General features: G+C 40.3%; 1 protein-coding gene across 5 annotated transcripts in view; it reads left to right on the forward strand.

Moving 5' to 3' along the window:
- Nucleotides 1-23,872, forward strand: part of CCSER2 (coiled-coil serine rich protein 2) — a 103,511-nt gene that overhangs the window by 34,178 nt on the left and 45,461 nt on the right. For all 5 annotated transcript variants that reach the window (XM_080926269.1, XM_080926271.1, XM_080926267.1 and 2 more), the window contains exon 4: nt 20,112-20,202. In XM_080926269.1, coding sequence (XP_080782395.1) covers nt 20,112-20,202 — 91 coding nt within the window. The remainder of the gene's footprint in view (nt 1-20,111; nt 20,203-23,872) is intronic.

The raw sequence follows: 23,872 nt of genomic DNA on the forward strand, positions 1-23,872 counted from the left end.
GGCTTTTGAAATGTATAATTGAAGTGCTTATTAACATTTTGTTCAGTAGATGGCATCAGTAAGCCACTTGGAACTTGATGTTTTTAGAGGTTCATTATCATAACTGACAAAAGGCCCCCTCTACTGCATTTAGAATATACTTGGATGACTGTGGTGTTAAAATCCTTGAGTATATCCTTGATTAATATGCTTGAGTGTAACAGATGGGAAGCAGCCAGTCTTTACACCGTACTTTAGAACAAGAGAGTGGCTCCTTTTTTTTTTTGGCTTAGGCTTGTCTGTCCTATAAGTCTATGCAGACCAGACCCAGAGATTCTCTTGCCCCTGCCTCTCAGGTACTGAGATTAAAGGTGCACGCCACCATACCCAGCTTCGATATTACTCTTTTCTGATCCAAGGGAAAGACAAGCTCCGGGAAAGGATGGGCGTGCTAACAAAAGCATGTTACAATCCTTTTTGGCAGTTTTGATGGAAGTTCACATGTTTGCTTTGAATATTTTCAGCCAGCTTTGTTTTCACTACACGCCACCTCACTTGTCTTCACTGAGCTGCTGTTCTCACTGATGAATTTGTTGTCCTACTTTTTGCCCAGATTATCATATACTTTGCCAATTTTGTTTGTTTATTTTCCTCCCCTTTGCAGTAAACTCACTTGATCCTTAGCACACAATTTATTTAAAGTATTTTTTTTAAACTGAGGAGTTCATTTGTACTTGTATTTTTCATGTACTTCATTCTGACATCGTACTATTTTTACTTAAAATGTCTTTTTTTTCTGTTTTTTTCACTCTCTTTCCTTTGCTAAAATAATTCTCAATAATATATGTAATGTAACTGCAAGTGAACTTTAGCATGCTGTCTCTTTTCTTGGGCTTTACAACTGTGTTTATTCGGGGTTCATAGAAGGGAATTTCTCTAGATTGTGTACCGGTTGTCACTGCTGATATAGTTTAGATGAACCTCCCCCAGCCTCCTGTTGTGAATTTAGCCCAGGCTCTTGTACATACTGTATAAGTACTCCAGCACTGTGCTGTGCCCTGCATGAGCCTCTGTTTCCTGCAACTGCTACAGTTTTTAGAGATAGGCTTTGCTTTTGAAGGAAAAGAGTGTTAAAGACATGGCACAAGTTCTCTTGTCAAGGATAATCGAAGCTTTGAGACTGGCACTTTTCAAGTTACTGGCTAGAATCTCAGCTCTTTATGTGCTTAGTAGCATTTGCTATATGTAATTTGCACTCAGTAAAGTGCATGGATTTGCAAAACATCCCAAGGAATTTTGATGGCGTTGTCCAGGTTGTTATGGGTAATATTTCCATCACTTCAGAAAATTCTCTTCTGTTCCTTTCATTGATTCTCTTATTCCAAAGAAAGGTTACTTCTTACCAAAAGACAGAGGAAGAGATGCTGGAAAGTCTTCTGTTATGTAGACCAATCATCCTGTTTTAAGCTGTATAGAAATGGAGCTAAGTACATATTATTTTGTGTCTGGCTTTTAGTAAGTTGTGGTTTTTTTTTTTTTTTTTTTATTATGATCTGTCCATGTGTTTCCCTCTTTCATGATGACTAATCATTCTACACTGAGCTATATTCCCAGCCCTTGTCTATTCTTCTTTCTGAATCCCATTCCTTAGTATAAATGGTACAGCCTACTATATTCCTGTGTTCTGTAGATTTTGTAGGTTGTTGGAAGCTTTGGGTTATTTACAGAATTGTATTGTTGAAAATATTTTGTTGTATATTTTAATTAAAATTTATTTGTTTCAGTTGGCAAAATAGAAGAGGCATTCCTTTGGTTCTGGGCATGCTTATTTTTATAGTGGTGCCAGTGTTTCAAAGTATTGAGTTCACAATTCCCATTGGCTGCACATACCCATCTGGAATTCTGCTTTCTTGTCTATACTTCATGCTGTCTGCCCTTTTTGTTTACTATTCTGGTGGGAATATCATGGCATTGTTTGGAGAATAAACTTACTGTCTTTTAGGATAGTCTCTTTTGTGATATGCCTTTAATTGGTCTATACATTAAAGAAATATTTGTAAAAATCCTTCACATGTTTTTGTTGGTTAGTTTTATGTCAACTTGATACAAACTAGAGGCATTTGGGAAGAAGGACTTTGAATTGGAAAATGCACCTTATATTGTCCTGTAGCCATGTTTGTAGGACCTTTCCTTACTTACTGATTGACAGTGTGTTGCGGTAAATATTAAAGAATGTAAAAGGCTCTAGGCTTTTCTCTCCCCAGCCACTCTCTTGCCCCAACAACGGTCTCTCTGCCTCCATGGCTAGCCCCATACCTACCTCATGTCTCTTTGCTGCAGACTCTGACTCTGCTTACATTCCCTGTATCCGCCCCCTGTGGTTATAATCACAATTCCCATTCACCAGGCAAAATCAGAACTTTAGAGGCTTGTAATTTATCAGATTTACATCATTAAATTCTCACTCCACAAAGCGTCCACACAGTAAACTCAGAGCCAGTTGATATTGATATACATTGCTCACCTAGATAAGACAAATTATCCTGTAATAATATAAGATATTCATAGCTACCTGTGGCTATTTAAAGCCACGTGGGTCTGGGTCATCCTTCTCTTTTCCATCTTGGTTTCTTCTCTCTTTCCTCCCTATCTCTTCTGCCTCTCAAAAACTCTGCTCCCACCTTTCTTTTTCACTGCACAGTCACAGGCCTTGCCTTATCTTATGCCGGCCCTTACCTGCATATAGACATCAATCCACATGAGTGAACCCAGCCCACATGGTGGGATGGGGGAGGGCAGTTGGCTGAGCAAGCCATGAGGAAAAAGCCAGTAAGCAGCATTGCTCCATGCCTTATGCTTTGATTCCTGCCTCTAGGTGCCTGCCTTAATTTTCTGCCCTGACCTCAGTGGGAGTGCAATCAGAGAACAGTAAGAAGAAACAAACTGCTTTCTCCCCAAGTTGCTTTTGGTCATAGTATTTTAAAAAGCAATAGAAACCCTAAGACACATGTGATAAACATATATCTTAGGTACCTAATATATGTATATATTTTCCATCTTGGATTGCCTTATCAATTTATAAATAATATTTTCTGATAACTTTAACTGGGTTTTAAAGAACACTTAAAAGAAAATTTATCTTTTTCTTGTATTGCATCCTGTCTACAGTTTCCCCTCTCTTCTCTCCTTCTAGCCTCTTCTCCTAATCTATCCCCACCCCCAGATCCACTCCTGTTTCCCCTCAGAAAAGGGCAGGCCTCCCAGGATATCAACCAAACATATGAAGTTGCAGTAAGACCAGGCATTTCTCTCATATTAAGGCTGTATGAGGCAGCCCTGTAGGAGGACAAGGCTCCCAAAAGTAGGCAAAAGAGACAGAGACAGCACCCCTGCTCATGCTTTTAGGAGTCCTACAAGAAAACCAAACTACACAACTACAAAATATATGCAGAGGGCCTGAGTCAGACCAGATTCATGCAGGCTCCTGACTGTTGGTGCAGTCTTTGTGAACCCCTATGAGCCCAGGTTAGTTGATTCTGTGAGTTTTCTTGTGCCCATGGCCCCTCTGGCTCCTACAATTCTTCTCCCTCTTCTGTAGGAGGCTATGAATTGTGGGCCTCTGCATCTGCTCCCATTAATTGCTAGATGAAGCTGCTCTAATGACAATTATGCTAGGCTGTCTACAAGTGTAACGGTGTTCTTCCTCACCCCCCAGTTGTTAGTGTTCCGTTTACTAATTTTCTTTTATTACCACTTTTGCTCAATGTGAAATCATTGATTAAAGTAAAAAAATGTTTGTTTCAATGTTTTTTAAAAAAACTATATTTAATCTTTTACATTTAGAAATACAGTCCATCTGGAAATTTGTGTAATGTATAGTAGAGGTAAAGATTAGTTTTATGGTCTGGTGTAAAGTAAAGGTTCCGTATCGGGTAATACTTTTGATGGGTAAGGATTGGGAATCCATTCTCCCCATTCTACTAAAGGGCCTCTTTCTTATAACTCAGTGACTACATATATAAATATTTCTTAGCTTTGTAGTTCCATTACAGTTTAGAACAAAAGTGTCAGTTTCAATGAAGCAGTAAGGGAGTTTGAATAGGATTGTAATGTATTTATAGGTCAATTTGGAGAGAATCTAAGTGTTTACATCATCTTTCCAATTTGTGTGTGCAATATATGCCTCCATTTGTTTGGTTTTTAGAGATTTTTTCTTTTTTGTGTGTTTTTCTGTAAACTGTTACAAATATAGTATGATGAACACTGTTGACATAATCTAGCTTTACTAGAAATAGAATCTCACTGAGAAATCATTTAGATAAGTGGACCTGTGAGGGGTTTTCGTATTTGGGCTGAGCTAGGAGGTCCAGCATGTATGTAGGCAGCACTTTTTCTGAGCATAGCACCAGAATGTGCATGCCTTAATTTATTACTCTGATCTTTGTGGTTGTAACATGACCTGTCATGTGACCTCTCTCAAGTCATCATATGTCTATAATATTTCTTATTTTTACAATAGCTCTTTGAAGTAGCTATGGACTGCTTACAACTTCTTGTTTTAAACCGAGGTGAATTCAGTTGAGCAAAGTAAAACTGTTGAGTCAGGTTTGTTACTAAGTTCTGTATTCTTAGCCTGTTGTTCTTAACTTTTAACAAGGGTATTTACTCTAGGCTTTCAAAAAAAGTTACAGTTTAGCCTATTTATTTTGTGTGCATGTGTTCATTTGTATGAACATATGCCTGGAAGGAAAAGTCTTTATCTGTTGAGTCATCTTGCCAGCCTTTATACATTTAATTAATATTTAACTGCTTCGAAGATCAAATAAAGTGTTTTTCTGATAATTTTTATCATGATTGCACTCACATCTGCAATACTTGGAAACTGTAAGACAGTGATGTTCTCTTTTCCCTGATGCGGCAGATGTCGTTGGAGAGGAGCTCTGCAGTATCATGAGGACTGATGTCCCAACACCATGATGACTGACAAGTGATACTTTATTTAAGCCATACGTATGGATGGATAGGTTTTGTTTTTGGAATGCTTTTTTCAAAATTGGAGCTATGGCCTTGTTGTCTGTCCCAGGCTAGCATGTGGGGTATCCTTTCCCATAGTCTCAGAGGGCTGGGATTGAAGGCTCCAGCAGGAGGGCCACGGAGGTGCTCGAAGCAGATAGCTCTTGAACATGTGGGGACTGGTCTGTGCGCTGTCACGCAGTTTGTTCTCATAGAGTGGCCCAGCACAAGTCCTTACGTAAGCCAACTATTTTACTATAGAAGACAAATTGCTTGACATTGAGAGTTATTCTTTTATTTGGGGATGCTGATACATTTTTATTTCACATGATTCTGTGTTTTTCTAGGAGCAAGTGGCTGCCTTTGGGTTTTTACCCTGGTGACTGCAGGTAGATATCACTGAGATTGAAGTGTGCATTGGATCTTATTCTTAGTTGTTCATGTAGCTTCATGAATTCCTCAGGTTGCTTGTCATATGTTTTGGAATTTCTGTAGTCCAGAAATAGAAAGAAAGTAAAAATATCAGATCTAGTGTGTATTTGTCTTCAAGTTTTAGAGGAAACTTAGGAATTTTTGAACTCATCCTTATAAATGCGACCTTGGTCTGATTTGACCTCCTCTTTGTTGTTTCTCATTAAGGAGGATACTTTGAAACTACAAGCTGGGTTTCTGCCAGATTGTGAAGACTGACTCCTCATTCATTTTATACCTCCAATACTGACTTGTGACTCTTCACTTAGAATTAATCACCCATCCTTTGTTTTGGACCGTAGTCGTAGTAGTCAGGGAAGGTAAGGGTGCATCTTTGGATTCTCTAGGGAAAAACCATTTCCTTGCATATTCCAGTTTAGAATCTACCTGTATTCATTCCTTTTCCTCTGTCTGCTTTCTGACTTCAAAGCTAGAAGAGGTATATACTCTCATATGTCACCCTGATCCTCCTCTATCCCCCTTCCCACTAGAGGGGTTTGTGGATACATTGGGTCCATTCTAGATAGTTCAGGAGAAAGGCAGGCCATCTCATTATCAGCGTGAACTTCAATTCTGGCCCTAATTAATTCATAGGTTCCATGGATTAGGGCATGGACAGCATTGTGGGGCTTGATATTTAGTATAACAAAACTGTAGATATACCTTTCAAAAATTTTACATTATTTTTTAAGTTGGGAAGGGTTCATTTCCACTCACACTTGCATGGCAGGGAAGGTGTGGCACCACGAACTGCTTGCTCACATTTGGGTGGGTCAGGGAACAGAGAGAGATGAATGCTAGTATTGTTCAACAGTACTGTCATTCATCAAACTAATTTTTCTATGAAGTCATTAGATTTAACTCTAACAAGTTGTAAAGTTTAGACTTAGCTCCAAAAAGTTGAAAATTTTAATTAAAAATAAAATATTCAGTTTTCAGTAAAAATTCATTACATTGTGGTTATTAATTCAGGGAACATTTTTGAGTTTGAAATGCAAGTTTTTTTTTTTTCATGAATGTTTATGGGATAATTAATCTTGTCAGTTGGACTAGACTCAGAGTTACTTACGAGACTTACCTGGCCATGGTTTTGATGGTTTTGTCCAGAGAGGTTGAACTGAGGACAGACGGCGGACATCATCTCCTGAGCTTTGCTGCATCACTGAGTAAAACAGGAGAAAAACAACCGAGAGCCAGCCTTGTCTTTCTGCTTCTGATGGGGGTGCAGTGCGCTGAAGTAATTGATGGCCAAGGAAGAGGTGAAAGTATAGTGCTGTCAGATCTGACCTTGTGTGTCAGACCAGGAGGCTTTTTGAGGAAGTGATGTAATTTAGTTAAGTTAGGCCAAGAGTCAACTACGATAGGAAGGGTATCTTGGGCGAGTGTTCAGTGTTTTGGGAATGGGCAGGAGGATAATGTACTTGAAGAAGTATAAGAAGGTTAAGCTAGCCCAAGAACTGACCCAGTTAGAAGATGGAGAAGAGGTCTTCAGCTTGAGATCTACTCTGGGGAAGGGTTGGATTTTTGCTCTGCAAGCGGAAAAGAGCTACAGGAAGACTTAATGGGAAGGAGCATAACTTGATTTACAGTTTTAAAATGTTCTGTGTGAAGATTAAATTAGACATCATGAAGAACAGTGGAAGCCATTGTTGGGGGAGGGGTGGCAGTGGCTTGTACTAAGGTGGTGCCTAGTGAAGGCGTAGAGGAAAAGACAGTTTGGAAACTCCTTAGACAAGGTACAGTTGGCCCGGCTCCATTCTTGATTGATTGTCAATGGAAAACATCACCTCCTCAGCTTTAGAAGTTACAAGTAGTGTTTGTGCTTCAGTTGGTTCTGCCACATCATCTGGAGTTGCTGGTGAGACTTGGCTTTCCACCCTCTGGGTCCTCCTCTCTTTTCTGACTGGTCAGCCTGCTCACCTTGACTCTCTACTTCCTACTTCTTGCCTTGAGTATGGTTGGTACGTTATTGTTTCTCATTGTTCATTTAGGTTTTAGCTCTAAGGTCTCAGTTCATTGAAATAAATGCCATAAAAGATCCCTCAAATATTGCCATCCAATTAAAAAATAAATAGAAACCCCTAAACTGCAACTGCTGTTTATTGCTGACACTATTTTCCATGCATATTGTGACACAGGCACTTTAGAAAGTGAGTTTCTAAGGCAGCACGTGTCATAATAGCAAGCTGCAAGTCAGTAAGCATGCTGTGTCAGTGTAGATGGGAAGGTGAGGGACAGCTTACAGAGCACTGAGACAGCCTTGAAATAGGTAACTGGGAATTTCAAACTCACTTTCATCGCTCCAGCTGTTTCCTGGTCCAGAATCACAGGACTTGAGAGAATAGAGCAAACTGCTCAGTGTGCTTGCTACAGATGTGGGGGGTACAAGTAGAGGAGGGAACCTGTTTCTCTTAGCAGATGTTCTTCCATGTTGAATTATCAGCATAAGTTCTTTCTTGTCCCACAAATCCAGTTTTGAATAGGCTTAAATTTATTAATATAGTTGTTTTGACCCTTTAAATATAATTATATTTTTATTTAATATTAATGGATGCTATAATACATTAGCTACATTGCAGTCTGAAGCTTAATTTAGTAGTTATTTTTTGAGTTTCTGTTATGTTGCAGGGATACTGTTGTGAAGACTTTGATGGATAAAGTTGTGTTTATCCTTAATGAGTTCAGTTCTGGTACCATATAAACATGATCACATTATGGATAAAAGTCACAGACTATTGTTACTTTGCCTGAGGGCTTCATGTAACAGATGGAGGATGTGATTATGTTGAGGAAGAAGAGAAGGTTGCAAGAGGTGGGGGAAGAGGGAAAGAAAAAAGGGAAGTTTAGAAGACCACATACAAAGTTGATCTTCTGGCCAAGTAGACCGTGAAGGTGAACAGACATGTCAGCATCAGGAGAGCATGTGCAGTGGTGTGTGGGTGTCAAGTCAGGATGGCTAGCAGAGAAGCTGAGTATGGGTGTGAGAAGGAGCACAGCTAGGGATGAAGTGTGAGATGAGTGTGAGAAGGAGCACAGCTAGGGATGAAGTGTAAGATGGAGAACAGCTGTGGATAAAGTGTAAGATGAGTGTGAGAAGGAGCACAGCTAGGGATGAAGTGTGAGAAGGAGCACAGCTGTTGATGAAGTGTAAGATGAGTGTGAGATGGAGCACAGCTGTGGATGAAGTGTGAGATGAGTGTGAGATGGAGAACAGCTAGGGATGAAGTGTGAGATGAGTGTGAGATGGAGCACAGCTAGGGATGAAGTGTGAGATGAGTGTGAGATGGAGCACACCTAGGGATGAAGTGTGAGATGAGTGTGAGAAGGAGCACAGCTGTGGATAAAGTGTGAGATGAGTGTGAGATGGAGCACAGCTGTAGATGAAGTGTGAGATGAGTGTGAGAAGGAGCACAGCTGTGGATAAAGTGTGAGATGAGTGTGAGAAGGAGCACAGCTAGGGATGAAGCTAGAAAATGAGCTACAAGGCAGGGAAACCCTGATGTTCCAAGCTGAACTTGCAGATATTTACAAATCCTGTTATAAAGGTAGTGAGATTGATATAGTAGTAAATGGTTTATAAATATTTCTATGTTAAATTTTCATATATACTTCTTGTGTATATATGATATTGAACACAGTAGGTTTGGGGATATTTGTTGTTGTTTTCATAAATTCAGAGTTGGTATGCTATTTAAACTTCTAAATGAAAAGCTATGTATTAGGTAAAACTGAACTTAGAAGTAATTTGTTAACAGAAAGCATAGTTTTCATAACCATGTCCCTGTTAGGTAGCTGTGGATCTTATATAACATGGATTAATAAGACTGAGAGGACCTGACTTCTCTAAATTAGATTAGATAGGTATTAAAGACTTGTTCAGGAGAACACTGAGGCTAAATGTTTTTCACTGATAAGCTTTTAAAAATTGTATCTATTTTATTTACATTTCAAATGTTATTCCCTTTCCTGGATTCTCCTCCATATCCCCTATCCCATCCCCCACCCCCTGCTTCTATGAGGGTGTTTGCCTACCCACCCACTCCCTCCCACTTCCCCACCCTGACATTCCCCTACACTGCGGCTTCAGGCCTTGTCAGGACCAAGGACTTTTCTTCCCATTGATACCCAGCAAGGCCATCCTCTGCTACATGTGCAGAATAACATGGCTCTTAAGAGTTGTAAAATTGCTGTTCTATTCTGAATGAACAGTTTATACATTTTAAAATAGCCTCGACTCTCCTTTCTTCTGAAGCAAATGCCAATACTGATTGTTTCCATACTCTTCCATTTCTAGGAACAGTTAGGTGGCATTATTTTAGTCTTTGGTCCCTTTCTTAGTTGAGTCGGGGGCTTGATTTTAGAACCTGTGAACTGAATACCTTGTCTTGGGTTGCAGTGAGGCTGATATTGAAAGGTGGTTTGCAGAGCCTCCATCTTCCTTCCTTCCTTCCTTCCTTACTTTCTTCCTTCCTTCCTTCCTTCCTTCCTTCCTACCTTCCTTTCTTTCTTCCTTCTTTCCTATTTTTCTTCCTTCTTTCCTTCCTTTTTTTCTTTCTTCCTTTCTCCTTTCCTTCCTTCTTTTCTATCCCAAATGCTGACCCTTGTGCTATCTTCCCTTCTCTTACTTCAAGAATCATCTTCCCTCTAGTTCTCTGAGAGGGTGGAGCTCTCCATGGGTATCTCCCCACCATGGCACATCAAGCCTCTTCATGGTTAGTCACATTCTTTCCCACTGAGGCCAGGTCAGGCAGCTGTGTAGGGAACAGATTTTATAGTCAGGCTAGAGCTTTAGGGACAGTTCCCACTCTAGTTGTTTGGACCCACACGAAGACTGAACTGCATATTGGCTACATATGGGCTGGGGCCCTTGGTTCAGCCTGTGTATGTTCTTTGGTTGGTGTCTCAGTCTCTGAGAGTGCCCAGGGTTCCTTGTTAGTTGTCTCTGTTGTCTCTGTTGTGGAGTTCCTGTGCCCTTCAGGACCTTTAATCCTTCTCCCAACTCTTCCATAAGAGTTTCTGACCTTGGTTCAATATTTGCCTGTAGGTCTCTGTATCTGTTTCAGTCAGCTGCTGAGTAGAGCCTCTCAGAGGACATTTATGCTAGACTTCTATCTGCAAGCACAACAGAATATCATTAGTAATGTCAGGATTGGTGCTTTTCCATGGGATGGGTCTCAAGCTGGGCCAGTTGCTAATTGGCCATTCCTTCAGTCTCTGCTCCATCTTTGTTCTTGCATTTATTTTAGACAGGACAATTTTTGGTGGAAAGTTTTATGGGTGGGTTGGTGTCCTTATCTCTACACAGGGAGTCCTGTCTGGTTACAGGAGGTGGCCTATTGAGGTTCCATGTCTCCACTGTTAGGTATCTAAGCTAAGGTCACATAAGGAGTCATGGATTGACTCCTAAGAGCCTCCCCCATTAGTGATCTTTGGGACTTTGTAAAGATTCCCCACATTTCCCTTTGGTAGTTGATTTGTCATAATGTTAAGGTTCAGTTGCTTTTTTTAAAAATTTAATTGCATGATTTCTTTATGTCATTGTAATCTGCTTAAAATAATTATTTTGTATCACTTTACATATGTATTTCTATTTTCTTCATACCACTACATACTACATTATTTTGTAGATATATAATTCTTTATTCAGTTACTCTAACAACAGTGACCATCAGAATTATTTCTAAAATTTTGCAATTTCAAATTGCTATGGCAACCATTCTAGTGCACATTTCTTCTGGTACTTTAGATAAACATCTGTGTCATGCGTATGCCTATGATTGTTCAGTTATTCTAAAGCTTACACATATCATTGTTGACACTATGATGATTGGCATCTTTGCTCTTGTCGAAAGCTACTGCTGAATCTTAAGTCCCAGAACTCTTACACCCTGAGGATTACTCTTAACTCACATTTAATTCTGTAATGCTTTTGTGCCACTTATCTCCCAAACCCACCACCGTAGTGTGTGGAATTCAGTAGGAAACGGAAGAAAGATGTGTGCATGTTTAGGTTTCTGAAACTCAGTGTTACGTACTAAGCAGTGAACCTGGTCGGGTGGTGGTCAGCCTCAGCGGACACTCCCTGATGCCTGGTTTATTGGATAAGAAGTTGAGTTTAAAAGAAGGCAATCCTGAGAGCATCTAAATCCACCATACTTAGGCTATCAGCGTATGAGATTTCAGCTTGTTAAGCATGTGTTAACTAAAATTTGTCATCCACTGCTACAGTATCTCAAACCTGTAAAACACCAAGTTAATTTTCATAGGCTTAACGTGCAGTGAAGCACACCTTGGTTAGGGCTTATTGTGGAGGCCCCAACAGTACATGATTGACATGCACTGTAAGTTGCTGTGTGCTGCATAGTTTCAGGAACTGACCTGATGGAGGTAGATAGGGAATGAAGAAGGGACAGATGCACAGACACATGTACAGAAGAGGTAGGATTGGTTGTGCCGTGCTCATTGTGATGGGGACATACCAAGGGCAGCAGCAGCAACCTGGAAACTAGTGCCTTTATGTTATACATTTGAGTTGAGGTGGGTTAACTGCATGGCTGGGTTTGGATGTTGGTTTATAGTAAATGGCTGGGTAAGGATGTGAGTTTAACCAAGTACCTAGATCTTTGCAGGGGAGCAGACTCAGGCTACAGTTACCTCAGAAGAGGAAGCTGTGGTTGATAGTTTCTGACTGCACTATGAACATCCACACATGGACCAGAAGAAGTCTGTTATCCCCAGTTATGCCAGTATGCGTGGCGTAATCCTCCATTATACTCTTTAGATTGGGAACATTTCTCTTTACTTTCCCCCCTTGGTATTTATTAATGGACCATTTTATTGAGTAAGTTTTTTTTTCCATTGTATAAACCTTAAAAAAAAAAAGCTTGTATTTTTCTTTTGGTCTGCTTTGTTGAACATTGTCATGGTGTTTATTTTCTGTTAAATTTTGAGATAGGGCAGTTCCTCAATTCTCTGTGGAAACTTGAGGCTGCATTTAAACCTAAGGAGTTTTATGGCCTGTACTATATTAGTCCTCCAGCTTTGATAGGAACCAAATTTATCTTGGTTCATTTGTGTCCTCGTTTAGCTGCTACTCTTCCCCAAACTGGGATTAATTGGAGTGGTTTATTTTTTTATGTGTGTGTCTGTGGCGTGCATGCACAGGCTTGAACAATCAAAAACCCAAGACTGACATAAGGCGTCATCCTCAGAATACATCTTCTCTGTACTCATGGAGGGAGGGCCTCTCAGTCAGACCCAAAGCTCACTGATGGAACTGTGCTCTATAGCCTCCCTGCTGTGAGATTCCCGTCTGCTACCTTTGGAGGCTGCAGTTATAGGCCAGCCAAGTTCACATACACACTTACATAGGTTCTAAGAACCAGCTACTGTCCTCATCCTTTCATAGCACGTGCTCTAACTGCAGCTCTGTCTGCCCAGCCACACCCTCATTATCTTAGATGTAATATACAGGGTGCAGTGTGGGCCAAGGTAGTCTGTGTCTATAATCCCAACATTTAGGAAACAGAGACAGGAGCATCAGGAATTCAAAGTCATCTTCAGCTATAAGGCAAGTTTGAGACCTGCTTGGGTTACAGAAAACCCTGTCTTAGAAAGAGGGGAGGGAGACAGAGGGAAATAGAGACAGAGGTGGGGGGAGAAGAGATTTATTATAAATATTTTTGAATATCATCTTGCTAATATTTTTCCTTCAGATATAACTACTGTCCAGCAGGTGAGGTGGCCTAGCTAGTAGGACTGCTGATTGTGCAAGCCTGCTGACCTGAGCTCAGTTCCTGGGACCCTCGGTTGGAGATGACCTGCTTGCCAGAGTTGTCCTCTCATCTCCCGTTTTTGTTTTGTGTCATGCATGCACCTGTATGTCCATTCTCATCCATTTATCTGTTTGGAATGGTATAAAAGGCTGGAAGATACCAATTCTTTTGTCTACTATGACTTGTATATGTTTTCATTTCTATTTGTATTTTATGTGTATTTTGCTCACATGTATGTCTGTATACACAGGAATTTGAGTTTTGCTTCAATAGATAATAGTTTTTATTTAGTAGACACCATGCTGGTCCTTTTACAAAGCACAAATCTGGTGTATCTATTGCTTGAATTGTGGATATATGTGTGAGGGTAAGTAATGGCCAATCAATAAAGCATAGCCAACCACTGTTAGTCACCTTGTTTCTAGTATCTGCCTCAGTTCTGCATGAATTTGAATTCTCTAGAAAGTTTAGCTGTTGGTACAGTATGCTGTTGTACACTGTCAGGCTGGGAGAAGGCTGAGTGGGGGTCTGGGTCTTCTTTACTTTCCCACTGAGTGTTGTTTTCAGACAGTATTGTTCTGTAGCCTACACTTGACTTCCTCTACTTCCTCGTTCTTACAGATCTTTTTCCTTTTGTTACATCATCACGTCTTTGAGTGTCAAATAAACGGCAAGGTAATTGTATTTGCTGTGGTCTTAGCATTCACAAAGCATTATAGCACTAATCTAAACAATGCTAATTCAAGCCTTTATATATTAATTAACAGGATATAAATTTCAATTCTAATAGTGGTAAACTGTATTAAAATAACAATCATCCCAGGGCCAGTGAGATGGCTCAAGGTGGTAAAGGTGCTTGCCACCAGGCCTGACAGCCTACATTCAATTGCTCAGCAGCCACATTCTAGGGGAGAACTGAGTCCCACAAATAGATACACACACACACACACACACACACACACACGCACACGCACACGCACACGCACACACGAACGCATGCACAAAACATGTTTAAAAAGTTTTAAAACACATTCAGAAGAAAGGCAGAAGAAAAATACATGAAGGAAAGAGCTTTGTGGAAAACAGTAGCCTCAATCTCATTGTGTCAGTAATTATTCAATATGTAAATGAGATGAGTACCTTTAGTAGGGGTTTCATTTGACTTAAAGTGATAATCAAGTCATATATCATTTATAACTCAACCGCCTGGGGCAGATAGACTGTGACATATGACAAAAACTCCAGAGGATAAACAGGATGCCGGCCCAGGATGGTGAGAGTTCTTAGTTACCATCTATTGTAGCACCTGCTTTTTGTTTTGTGTCTGTCTCTCCTCTCAGGACTCAGTGACATACTAGTGTAGACTTTTCATTGTTTTCTTCATGTCCAGTAAGTTTGTTTCCCATTCTTCCTTCTTGACTATACTCTAGTTCCAATATTTTCTTTTTATTTGTTTGTCTTCATGTAATTGCATTAGAAATTCAAAAATAAATTTTGAATAAAATAATATAAATAAGTTAGAATTTAACAGGTAACCAAAGATGCACTCTCCAACTCTTAATCAAGAGAAAACTCAGGTTGGCTCAGTTGATTTTAGAGTAAATAAATATCTATATGATGGACATAGTGGTATATTTCTGTAAATCCCAGCACTTAGAAGGCTGAGGCAGGAGACTTAGTTACTTCTTTGTACCTTACTGTATTGACTAAACATTGTGCTCAACACTGCATGAGTCATGTCAGCTAAGGCAGACTGCATATACTAACACAACAGTTTCAGGGCAATTTGGGAAACATGGGGAGACTAAAGGATACACACATACCCCAGCCCCATACACAGAGATGTGAATAATTCAGTCTTGATAAAGACCAACTGACAAGAAGTCAGGACATGACAGTGTTGAAAATGTATGTATTCATTCAAATGAAACACCCTAAATGAAAAGGAGACCAGATGAGATGCTCATAGGAGGCCCAACCAGGGGGCAACGATAAAGGGGCAGTGCACAATTTTGAGAACTTTGCATAATCCTATAAATGTCACCTTTTTTGGGCACCATCCTGGGACTTCCATAACTGTAATGAGGTTTGACGACAAAGAGAGGCTGCCAGGAAGATTGAGGTTCTTTCACTCTGTGACTACAAAAGGAAAGAGCCAAAGTACATATCAGTTCAAATAGCCAAGTGAACAGGTATAACTTTATAGTATCTGAGCTCCCATAGAAAAGGCTTAGCCTGGGCTCAGCTCTGGCATAGTCTCAAAGACCTCCATTATCATTGTGAAGTATGATTTTAAGTCTAAGTCTTGTTTTTCTCATGTGTTGGGATACCCACTACTTGCTGTGGTGGGAGAACTGGGTTCTGATATTGCCAGGTCGTCTTGGTTTTCATTACTTAGGTTCCTTCACTTTCTTCTTTCCATCTTGTTATCTGTGAATATAGTGATCTTGTTATCTCTGACTGCAGCTTGCCTCATGTGGGTCTGAGGGCCCATAGGCTCAGGAGGGAGATTCGTCTTGGGTGTTCGGCTCTTTGCCGGCAGGCAGTGAGTTCTGATGGTGGTGGGTCAGTTCTGTCTATGTGGGCTTGTGTGGGAGAGTGTTTGTGAGGCTGTTCTGTGTGCTCAGCAGCCTGCAGGCAGGTTCGGAGTCCTGATAGTGGTGACCCGGATCTCTCTCGGCCAGAAACCACCTGTTTCCAGACAGAACCATGCTCCCTGCTCCCGGCGAGTTCCAGGGAGGTCCTGAGTCCTGATTGCGGTGACCCAGCCCTCTCTCTGGGCTGGAAGGCCCAGTTCCCAGAGTTGACCACACTATCTGTGCTCTGAGAGTTCCAGGCGTTTTCTCCCCAGATCACAGAGTGAGTTCTAAGAAGAACGGCTTCAACAACTCATGCTCAGTACACTTATCACACAGATATGCACATATTTGAAAAGTCAAGATAATAAAACTAGAACAGGAGAAGGTAGATGCTGAGTCCAAGTGCAGGAAAAGACACGTCCAGCAGACATGGAACAGAGGTCCTCACCTCACCCCTCGTTGTAGCACATGGCTTCTTCTCTCTATGTAGTAAGGCACCTCTTACCCTGTGCAGTTGATAGCGAGGGAAAATTGCACTCATCATTTATTTATTTAATATTTATTGTTCTTTTTCTTGCAATTTTCTTGTCACGTACTGTAAGGCCTGGTAATATTGCTGGTGTAGCTGACTCTGGTTCATTAACATCTTTTCGCTCTTCCCTATTTGTTGATGACTCCCATGCTGCAATTGGTTTCTCCACAGATGTCTGTTCTCAGAGACATGTCTGCTAGAGACATGTCTTCTCAAACATTCCATAGGCACATCAAAATTGATGGTTTCTAAAACCGTGTTAGTTCATTTTTCTACCAGATCTGACATTTTCTTGGGGGGGGGGGTGTCAAATCATTGTTTCATTTACTTTTTTCAATTTCATCAAAATGGCTCTTTACTTTTTATGTGTTCTGTCAATTAGTAGACATCGTTTATTTTAAGATCAAAGTCCACTCATCTGTTAATGTGATCTTACATTTCCATCTCACAAGATGTATCAGAACTTCTTTATCCTCAGCAGCACTGATCAGGTTAGCACATGCCCTGCCGGTCCTGCTGTGGCCACAGCACGGTTTCTCCAAAGCACTGAAATATAGTCTCTGTATTGTAGCCACAATAACCTTTCTTTGATTCAAATCTCAGTTTTGTTGTTACTGTTGTTGTTGTTGTGTTTCCCAGTATGTAACCTGTTAAAATAGTTCATGTGTATTGGTGTTTTATTGCCTCGTGGGCATATGGAAGGCCTGGGTTTATAGGACTTGAATTTTCCTACTATCACTAAGGGAGGAAAACTTTTATTTACTATGGAATTTTACTATTAAGTCTAGTGAAAGCAGTATATTTGTACCTCAGAGATATCAAAAAGAATATGTGCATAATCACACCCGATGTCAATGGGGTAGTTGATTTATTCCCTCCCAGATTTTAAATTTATTTAAATTTAAATATGTAGACATTTGTGTATATTTATTTCCTCCTAGACTTCTCTCATTTCACAGAGCATCTTTGATGAAACAGGACAGATTGTAGAAATCCGTATGTAATGATTTGTTGCTAAGCATTAAATGCGGATACTTCTCCTCCTGCTGCTAATGAATAAGCCTGTTTCTCCTTATAGTCTTGTGAGCTCTAATAAGTCTTCAAGGTCACATTGTCATTTTCCTGTCACTGTCCCATCATAGCAGGCTCACACCCTGCTGTTTACGGCTGTTTGAAAAACATTCATTGTAAAGCTAATACATCGAAAAAGCCACCTAGATAAAAACAGTTACAATTTTCTGTAAAACTTTTTCACATTTATTTACCGTGCATGTGTGCATGTGCAGGTATCCCGCAGTACACCTGGGGAAGTCAGTAGGAGCTTTTTCTCTGAATCTACAGTGTGGGCCCTGGCAAATCATTAATGTCTTATTTATTTGCATCCCAAATACTGCTCCCCCATGCCAGTCCCCTACAGAGTCCCTCCTCTTGTCCTCTCCCCATAACCTCATAGGGGTTCAGGTTAGTTGATACTGTTGGTCTTCCTGTGGGGTTACCATCCTCTCAGGGCCTTCAGTCCTTTCCCCAACTCTTCCATAAGGGTTGCTGACCTCCATCTAATGTTTGGCTGTGGGTATCTGTTTTAGTCATTTGCTGGGTAGAGCCTCTTAGAGGACAGTTGTGTTGGCCATTTCTTTTCTTCAGTCTCTGATCCATCTTTGTCCCTGCCTTTTTTTTTTTTTTTTTTTTTAAGACAGAACAAATTTTGGGCTGAAAGTTTTGTGGGTGGACTTAAGACTCTGTGGCAAACATCTTTACTGCTGACCCTTCTCACTTCTGTGACATTGTCATTAGTTTTGGCAGTTGTGGTAGTACTGCCTTTGTTGATTGGGCACAACTCACTTGGCTCTGCTGTATACTTAGAAGACCATGTTTTGTTAGCTTTCATTTGTTCCTCTGGCCTAAATTGTCATCTGTGGTTTGGGACACCTTGTGCCATCTAGTTTGACACACACTCAGATTTAGTCAGATATCTGTTTTATAGAGGATATCATGTTTTAAACTTAATTAAAATTAATTAGATTGTCTTCCTTCCTTTTTCTCTTTGGTACCATTTCTAATTGGCTTCCCCAATTCATGGCCTCCTCTTCTTTAACCTGAGTTGTTACATATACATACAAGTGAATCCATAGGAATGTATCCTGCTGAGTCTTAAGTGTTGCCTGCCTCCCTGTGTAGTTTTCTAGGGCTGGCCACTCAGCACTAGAGAACTAATGATGTGTTAATTGCTTGGGCTCCTTCATTTTATGGTGGGGCCCATGAAACTTCTCTCATCCACATTGGAATGTCTGCTGTTGTGGTACTTAAGTTCTTATTCAGGCAGCCATGTTTTTGAGATTTCATAGGTATAACTTACCTGTCACAGCCAGCAAGCACAATCTCAGACTTTCTGATACTAGGGCTCTTAGAATGTTACTGGTCTCCTTTTTGTGCTGTGCTCTAGGCCTTAGTTATAAAAGCTGTGTTGTAGGGTATCACTTGTTGTTGCTGCCCACAGTTGTTTTCCACATTCTGACTTACTGTGGCTTTCTTTAATGGTCTCCTGCTGCAAAAAGAAGCTTATTTGATGAGAGGTGAACTATACTTATCTGTGGCTTTAAGATTAAGTATTTAGGGCAGGTGATTGTGGTGCATGCCTATATTCCCAACACTGGGAAGACAGAGGAGTGTAGATTGTTTGAGTCAGAGGCCAGCCTGGTCTACGGAAGTGAGTTCCAGAAAGAGAAATCCTGTCTTGAACACAATCCAACAAAACAAAACAGAAAAATCAATGTATTTAGAATGCAGCTAAGAATTATGCTGATTTAGGAAAATGGTGTAGTAGTTCTGTAGGAACTACTTACTTCTAGTAGATATTCAGAAAGTATGTGTAGTTGGCTCGTTTATTAATACCAGGCAGGATTTCTCTCTATTGTTCAGTGAGCCTTCAGTCCAACTAGGTGGCTAAGGCATTAGCACCACCATTGTACCTTTAGGGATATCTTGCCATGCTGGGCTTCTTTGTGGTTCATATACTTCATAGCTGGGTATGCCCATTGATTGTTTTCTTCCTTTAGCAGATTACATAATACTTAGTACTGTATTACTTATATAGTCCTCAGGAAAGAGGCTTGGTCCAGTTCAAACCCTTAAAGATCTATGTTCAAAACATAGGGTTTCTTCAGCTATAGGGATTTATTTCCAACTTTTGGAGGTAACCAAGGTCAACAGCAATACCTTGTGTTATTTTGAGAGTCTCTTAGACTTTTAACTAGCATCTCAAAGAGTTTCTCATGCCTGATAGTGGGTTTTCATTAGATATAGTTCTTACAGGGGCTATTAATCAATCCAAGTGGTGTAACTTAATTTAAACTGCATAATGTAATTTATATTTACATACATAAACACATGTGTATTTATATGTATTATACATAATTTTAGGTAAATATAAAAGAATGGTTTTCTGTGTCGTTTTTAAACATGATTATTTTTCCTTCCTCCTCACTTCTGTATTATTGTACCTTTTCTTTCCTGAGTTCAAAACCCTTCCTTGTTTTTCTCATTTTCCCCTTTATATCACCTGTATCCTGCTATTTCCCTCTCTGGGTATGGGTGGGTATGCAAAACTCAAAGTACAGATGAATTTTTAAAAATAATTAAAACTACTTTATTACAGTACAAATGATGATAAATCTAAGTTATTGTGTGATGATATTTTCAAAACAAGAGTATATATATGTATTTCAAATGAGGTAATAGTGTTTTTACTACTTTTTTTCACAGGATATTCTGAATAATCTTGAATCTTGTGACCTTGAGGATGATGACCTTATGTTGGATGTGGATTTGCCGGAGGACGCACCTCTTGAAAATGGTAAGTCATGATCAGTAATAAGTCTCCAGGTGCCTGCACGTGAACGGCTTGATTGTAGTCAATTTAATATTTAAGTCGAGGCTTCTTAATCTCAGCAGAGCCTATAGACTCAAGAGTCAGTTTCACTGGTGTAAGACAGGTTTCCTTGTAAATTACATGTTTAAAACCTTATTATGTGGGTCTTAAATATAATTCTGTATGATTTAGCAACATTCTATACCTTTATCTAAACACATGGTTGTGTGTGTGTGTGTGTGTGTTTACCCAGTTTTCCCTCACTTTTCTTTATTTTGAATGTCAAAAGAAATACATTTAGAGAAACATTTGCATTGTAAAACAGCATAACAAATTTGCAGACTATCTCAAGGTCAGTTCTGGGAAAGCACTTCCCTTCTGAATGAACCATAATTACCTTTTGGCTCCTCTGTCAGGTAGTTGGCTAACCTGCTCTGACCTCCCCAGTGGAGGCTGTTTGAGTTCCTCACTCCCTACCCAAATGCTTTGGATTCTTGAAAGACAGACAGAAAGACAGACAGACAGACAGACAGACCACACACACACACACACACACACACACACACACACACACACACACACACACACACACAGCCTTATATTTAATATGCCTAAATAAGCTCAGTGGTTGGCCTACTCCCAAACTTCTACGTTGCTAACACCACCCCTCAGATACTCTTGAATTATTTACTAAGACCTATATTCCATCTTTGCTACCCGAGACCAAATGGGGCAGGGCTGGAGCCACTCTTCCCAGTTCTGACATGATAGTACTCTCTCCCACAGCTCTCAAATCAAAGGTCTCCCCTCTGTCTCCCTGCCCAGCCACCAGCTGCTGGCAACTTTATTTACCAATCAAACCCAACTGGGAGTAAGGACATGTGGATTCCTATGTAACTTTGGGAGCCGAATTAACACAAATGACATTAGAAACAAGCCACAACAACTTTTACTTTCAGTCTTTTTTTCTCTGTGTGTCCCAGTAACCAACAGTGTAGGGCTTTAGATAATCTTTGTGCAGAAGAGCTCTTCTGTTCTCTTGTCTCCAGTGGTACAGCATATCCAGGGTTTCTGTATTAGGAGATAGTAAGAGAGCCAAAGACACCCTTGGGAGTGGGGTTGAACAGTCCTGCTGTTCTGGGAAGAATGGCTGAAGAGGTGAAGAGGTCTGAGGATTTTCTGTCAGTAAACATTTGTGTGGTGTCTTAGGTTTCCCCAGGAGCAGGAAGAACAGTATAAAAGATGAATTCCTTTTTATGGTGTTGGAACAGTGTGTGAATTTTCAGAAGCTAAGTATATTTGTTCTAAGTGTGCTTTCTTCTCCCCACACCATCAGTAATATTGCTATTGGTTGGACTCTTTTTTTTCATTTCCTGAAAAGGTGCTCTGTTAGTCTAAAGAATGAACATGGTTTATTTTCCTGATTCATGGATCTTGAATTACCTAGGATGGCATAGCCTCTGAGACTGTGTAGAGTACTGAGGGGTGCATTATTTTAGGAGTCTGCAGCTAGTTTGAGCTGCGATAAATCACAGAAATAGAACAGGGTAAGCAGAAACTCACATCGTATGTACAGCTTAGAATCAAGACCCTCATTTTGACCATGTTCTGCTGGTGACAGCATGTGTTATGACCTAGCCTGCCCCACTCAGACTGCTCACACGAGAGGCTCAGTAGGCTATGACTGACCTTGGCTTTATAAATCCTTTCAAGTGAAGTGCCAAAGGTATTATTACAGGAGTAGAGACTTTCCTTGAGTGCTTTTGGCACTTGGGGTACTTCTGCAACATGTAGGGGGTTCCATCCCAAGAAAGAAAAGTTATAGCCAACACCAGGAGGACCAGGAGGCTGTGCTGCCAGCCTGAGGGGAGAGCTGGGCGATGATAGCATGGGCCCAGGAGATGTAGTTGTAGGCACTGCTTTCTAGAGCTACATAGAACAGCGTTCTCTACAACTGGACGGCAGTTCAGAATGGGATGGAAACCATAGTTGCTGCTGGGAAGTCTTACTGACCTGAGAGAGCAAGTGCTGCATTTCTCTGAAGCACAAGAGAAAATAAAATGCAGACCATTGAGAAAGACTGAGCACACGCTAAGATGAAGTAATACTGCAGGAGATGTGGCATGCTTAATTGTTCTCGTTTTTTTACAAGGCTAGTAGTGAAGGCTGAGGGATTTCCCTCTTTGGGGTAAGTCACAGCAGAGGGACCGCATGCCACTTTGGCAGGGTTACAACTTCTCTTTAGAAATTTTATTCCCTTTCTGAGCTGGTGCATGAAGCAAAAATCAAACCAGTATTAGAACTTTCCTCATTTGTACAACATAGCCTAGTTATCCTCATGTTAGACAGATGAAGAATGTCAGAGACATTGCAAATATTTGAGGTCCTCTTTGCATACTCATGTAAAGTAGACAGGAAGTCCAGGGGCACTGCATATATATTACAGATGCTTTCCTAGTAGAGAACACAATATTGGCTCCTTTGAATTGAAAGAATACTAAAGAAAGCAGTAGGGCCTAAAATTAGTTCTCTCTGTAGGCACCCAAAATAAAGTAGTATTTGTGTTTACTACTACAGGAGGGTGGAAAGAAACTTTAAAAATATTTTTGGCTGTGGGATAAGAATGTTGGAAGGACTGGTATGTTAGGAATCTTTTAACTTACTAACGTACTGCTGACTGTTGACTTCAGGGGTTATTGGCTTCTATTTCACGATGTTATACAAGTTTGAGAAAAGTTGCATTGGTTCTCTGAACCCTCGCGGCAGGTTTCAGCTTCACTAATTCTGCTAGTATTGACATTTGTGTCAAAAAGAAGACAGGCATGTCAATGGAACATTCCATATGGACCTGATCTGGTTACAGGTTACTATGGCCTCATTAAGAACAGGTGTCCCCCCCACCCCCCAAATACAGGTGTTCCTTCACTGAAAAGAAAGTTTATTGTGTATGTGTTGTGGGTTGTTTGTGTGTATGCATTCATATGCTTTCTTTTCTATCTGTGTGTATGAGCTCAAAGTCTAGAGATCGATAGTGCATCTATTTCTCTATTGCTCAACTCCTCATTGTTTTGAGACAGAGTCTCTTAGAATACGAAGTTCCCCATTTACCTAGACTAGCTGGTCATTGAACTCCAGGATGTTCTATTGTCCACCCACCTGGGGGCACAAGGCGAATATGGCCAAGTCCTCTTTGTGTATAGGTAAGTGAAGGTTTAGAACTCTGGGCCTCTTGTTTGCAGAGTAACAATAGTGTTTTCTATTGAGCCATCACTCTAGATTCTTTAAAAGGAGGAAGTCAGGAAGAGAGGGTTTATCTGATGATTGCATTTATGTACAAGTCTTTTTCTTTGAGTGTGGTATCTGTACCAAGCCATGGGAGGAAAGAATGTTTTGTGTAATGGTTGTTGAACAGTTCTAGTGTAGGATTTGGGGACATCCTCTAGGAAGGTTTACATCAGTTGCCCAATTTTCTTTCTCTCTCCCTGTCTTGTTAGTAGTTGTCCATGTAACGTTTTGTTTTACATGTACTTTATGCTTATGATAACTAGTAAGATTTCAATGCATGCTATCAAACCTTTGAAAACAAGTACTGGCAAAAATATATTCATATAGCTTTATGCCAAAATGCTTTTAAAAATCAGTACATGTATCTCTC

The sequence above is a fragment of the Micromys minutus genome (genome assembly GCF_963924665.1).
Source record: "Micromys minutus genome assembly, chromosome: 12".
Classification (NCBI taxonomy): Eukaryota; Metazoa; Chordata; class Mammalia; order Rodentia; family Muridae; genus Micromys; species Micromys minutus.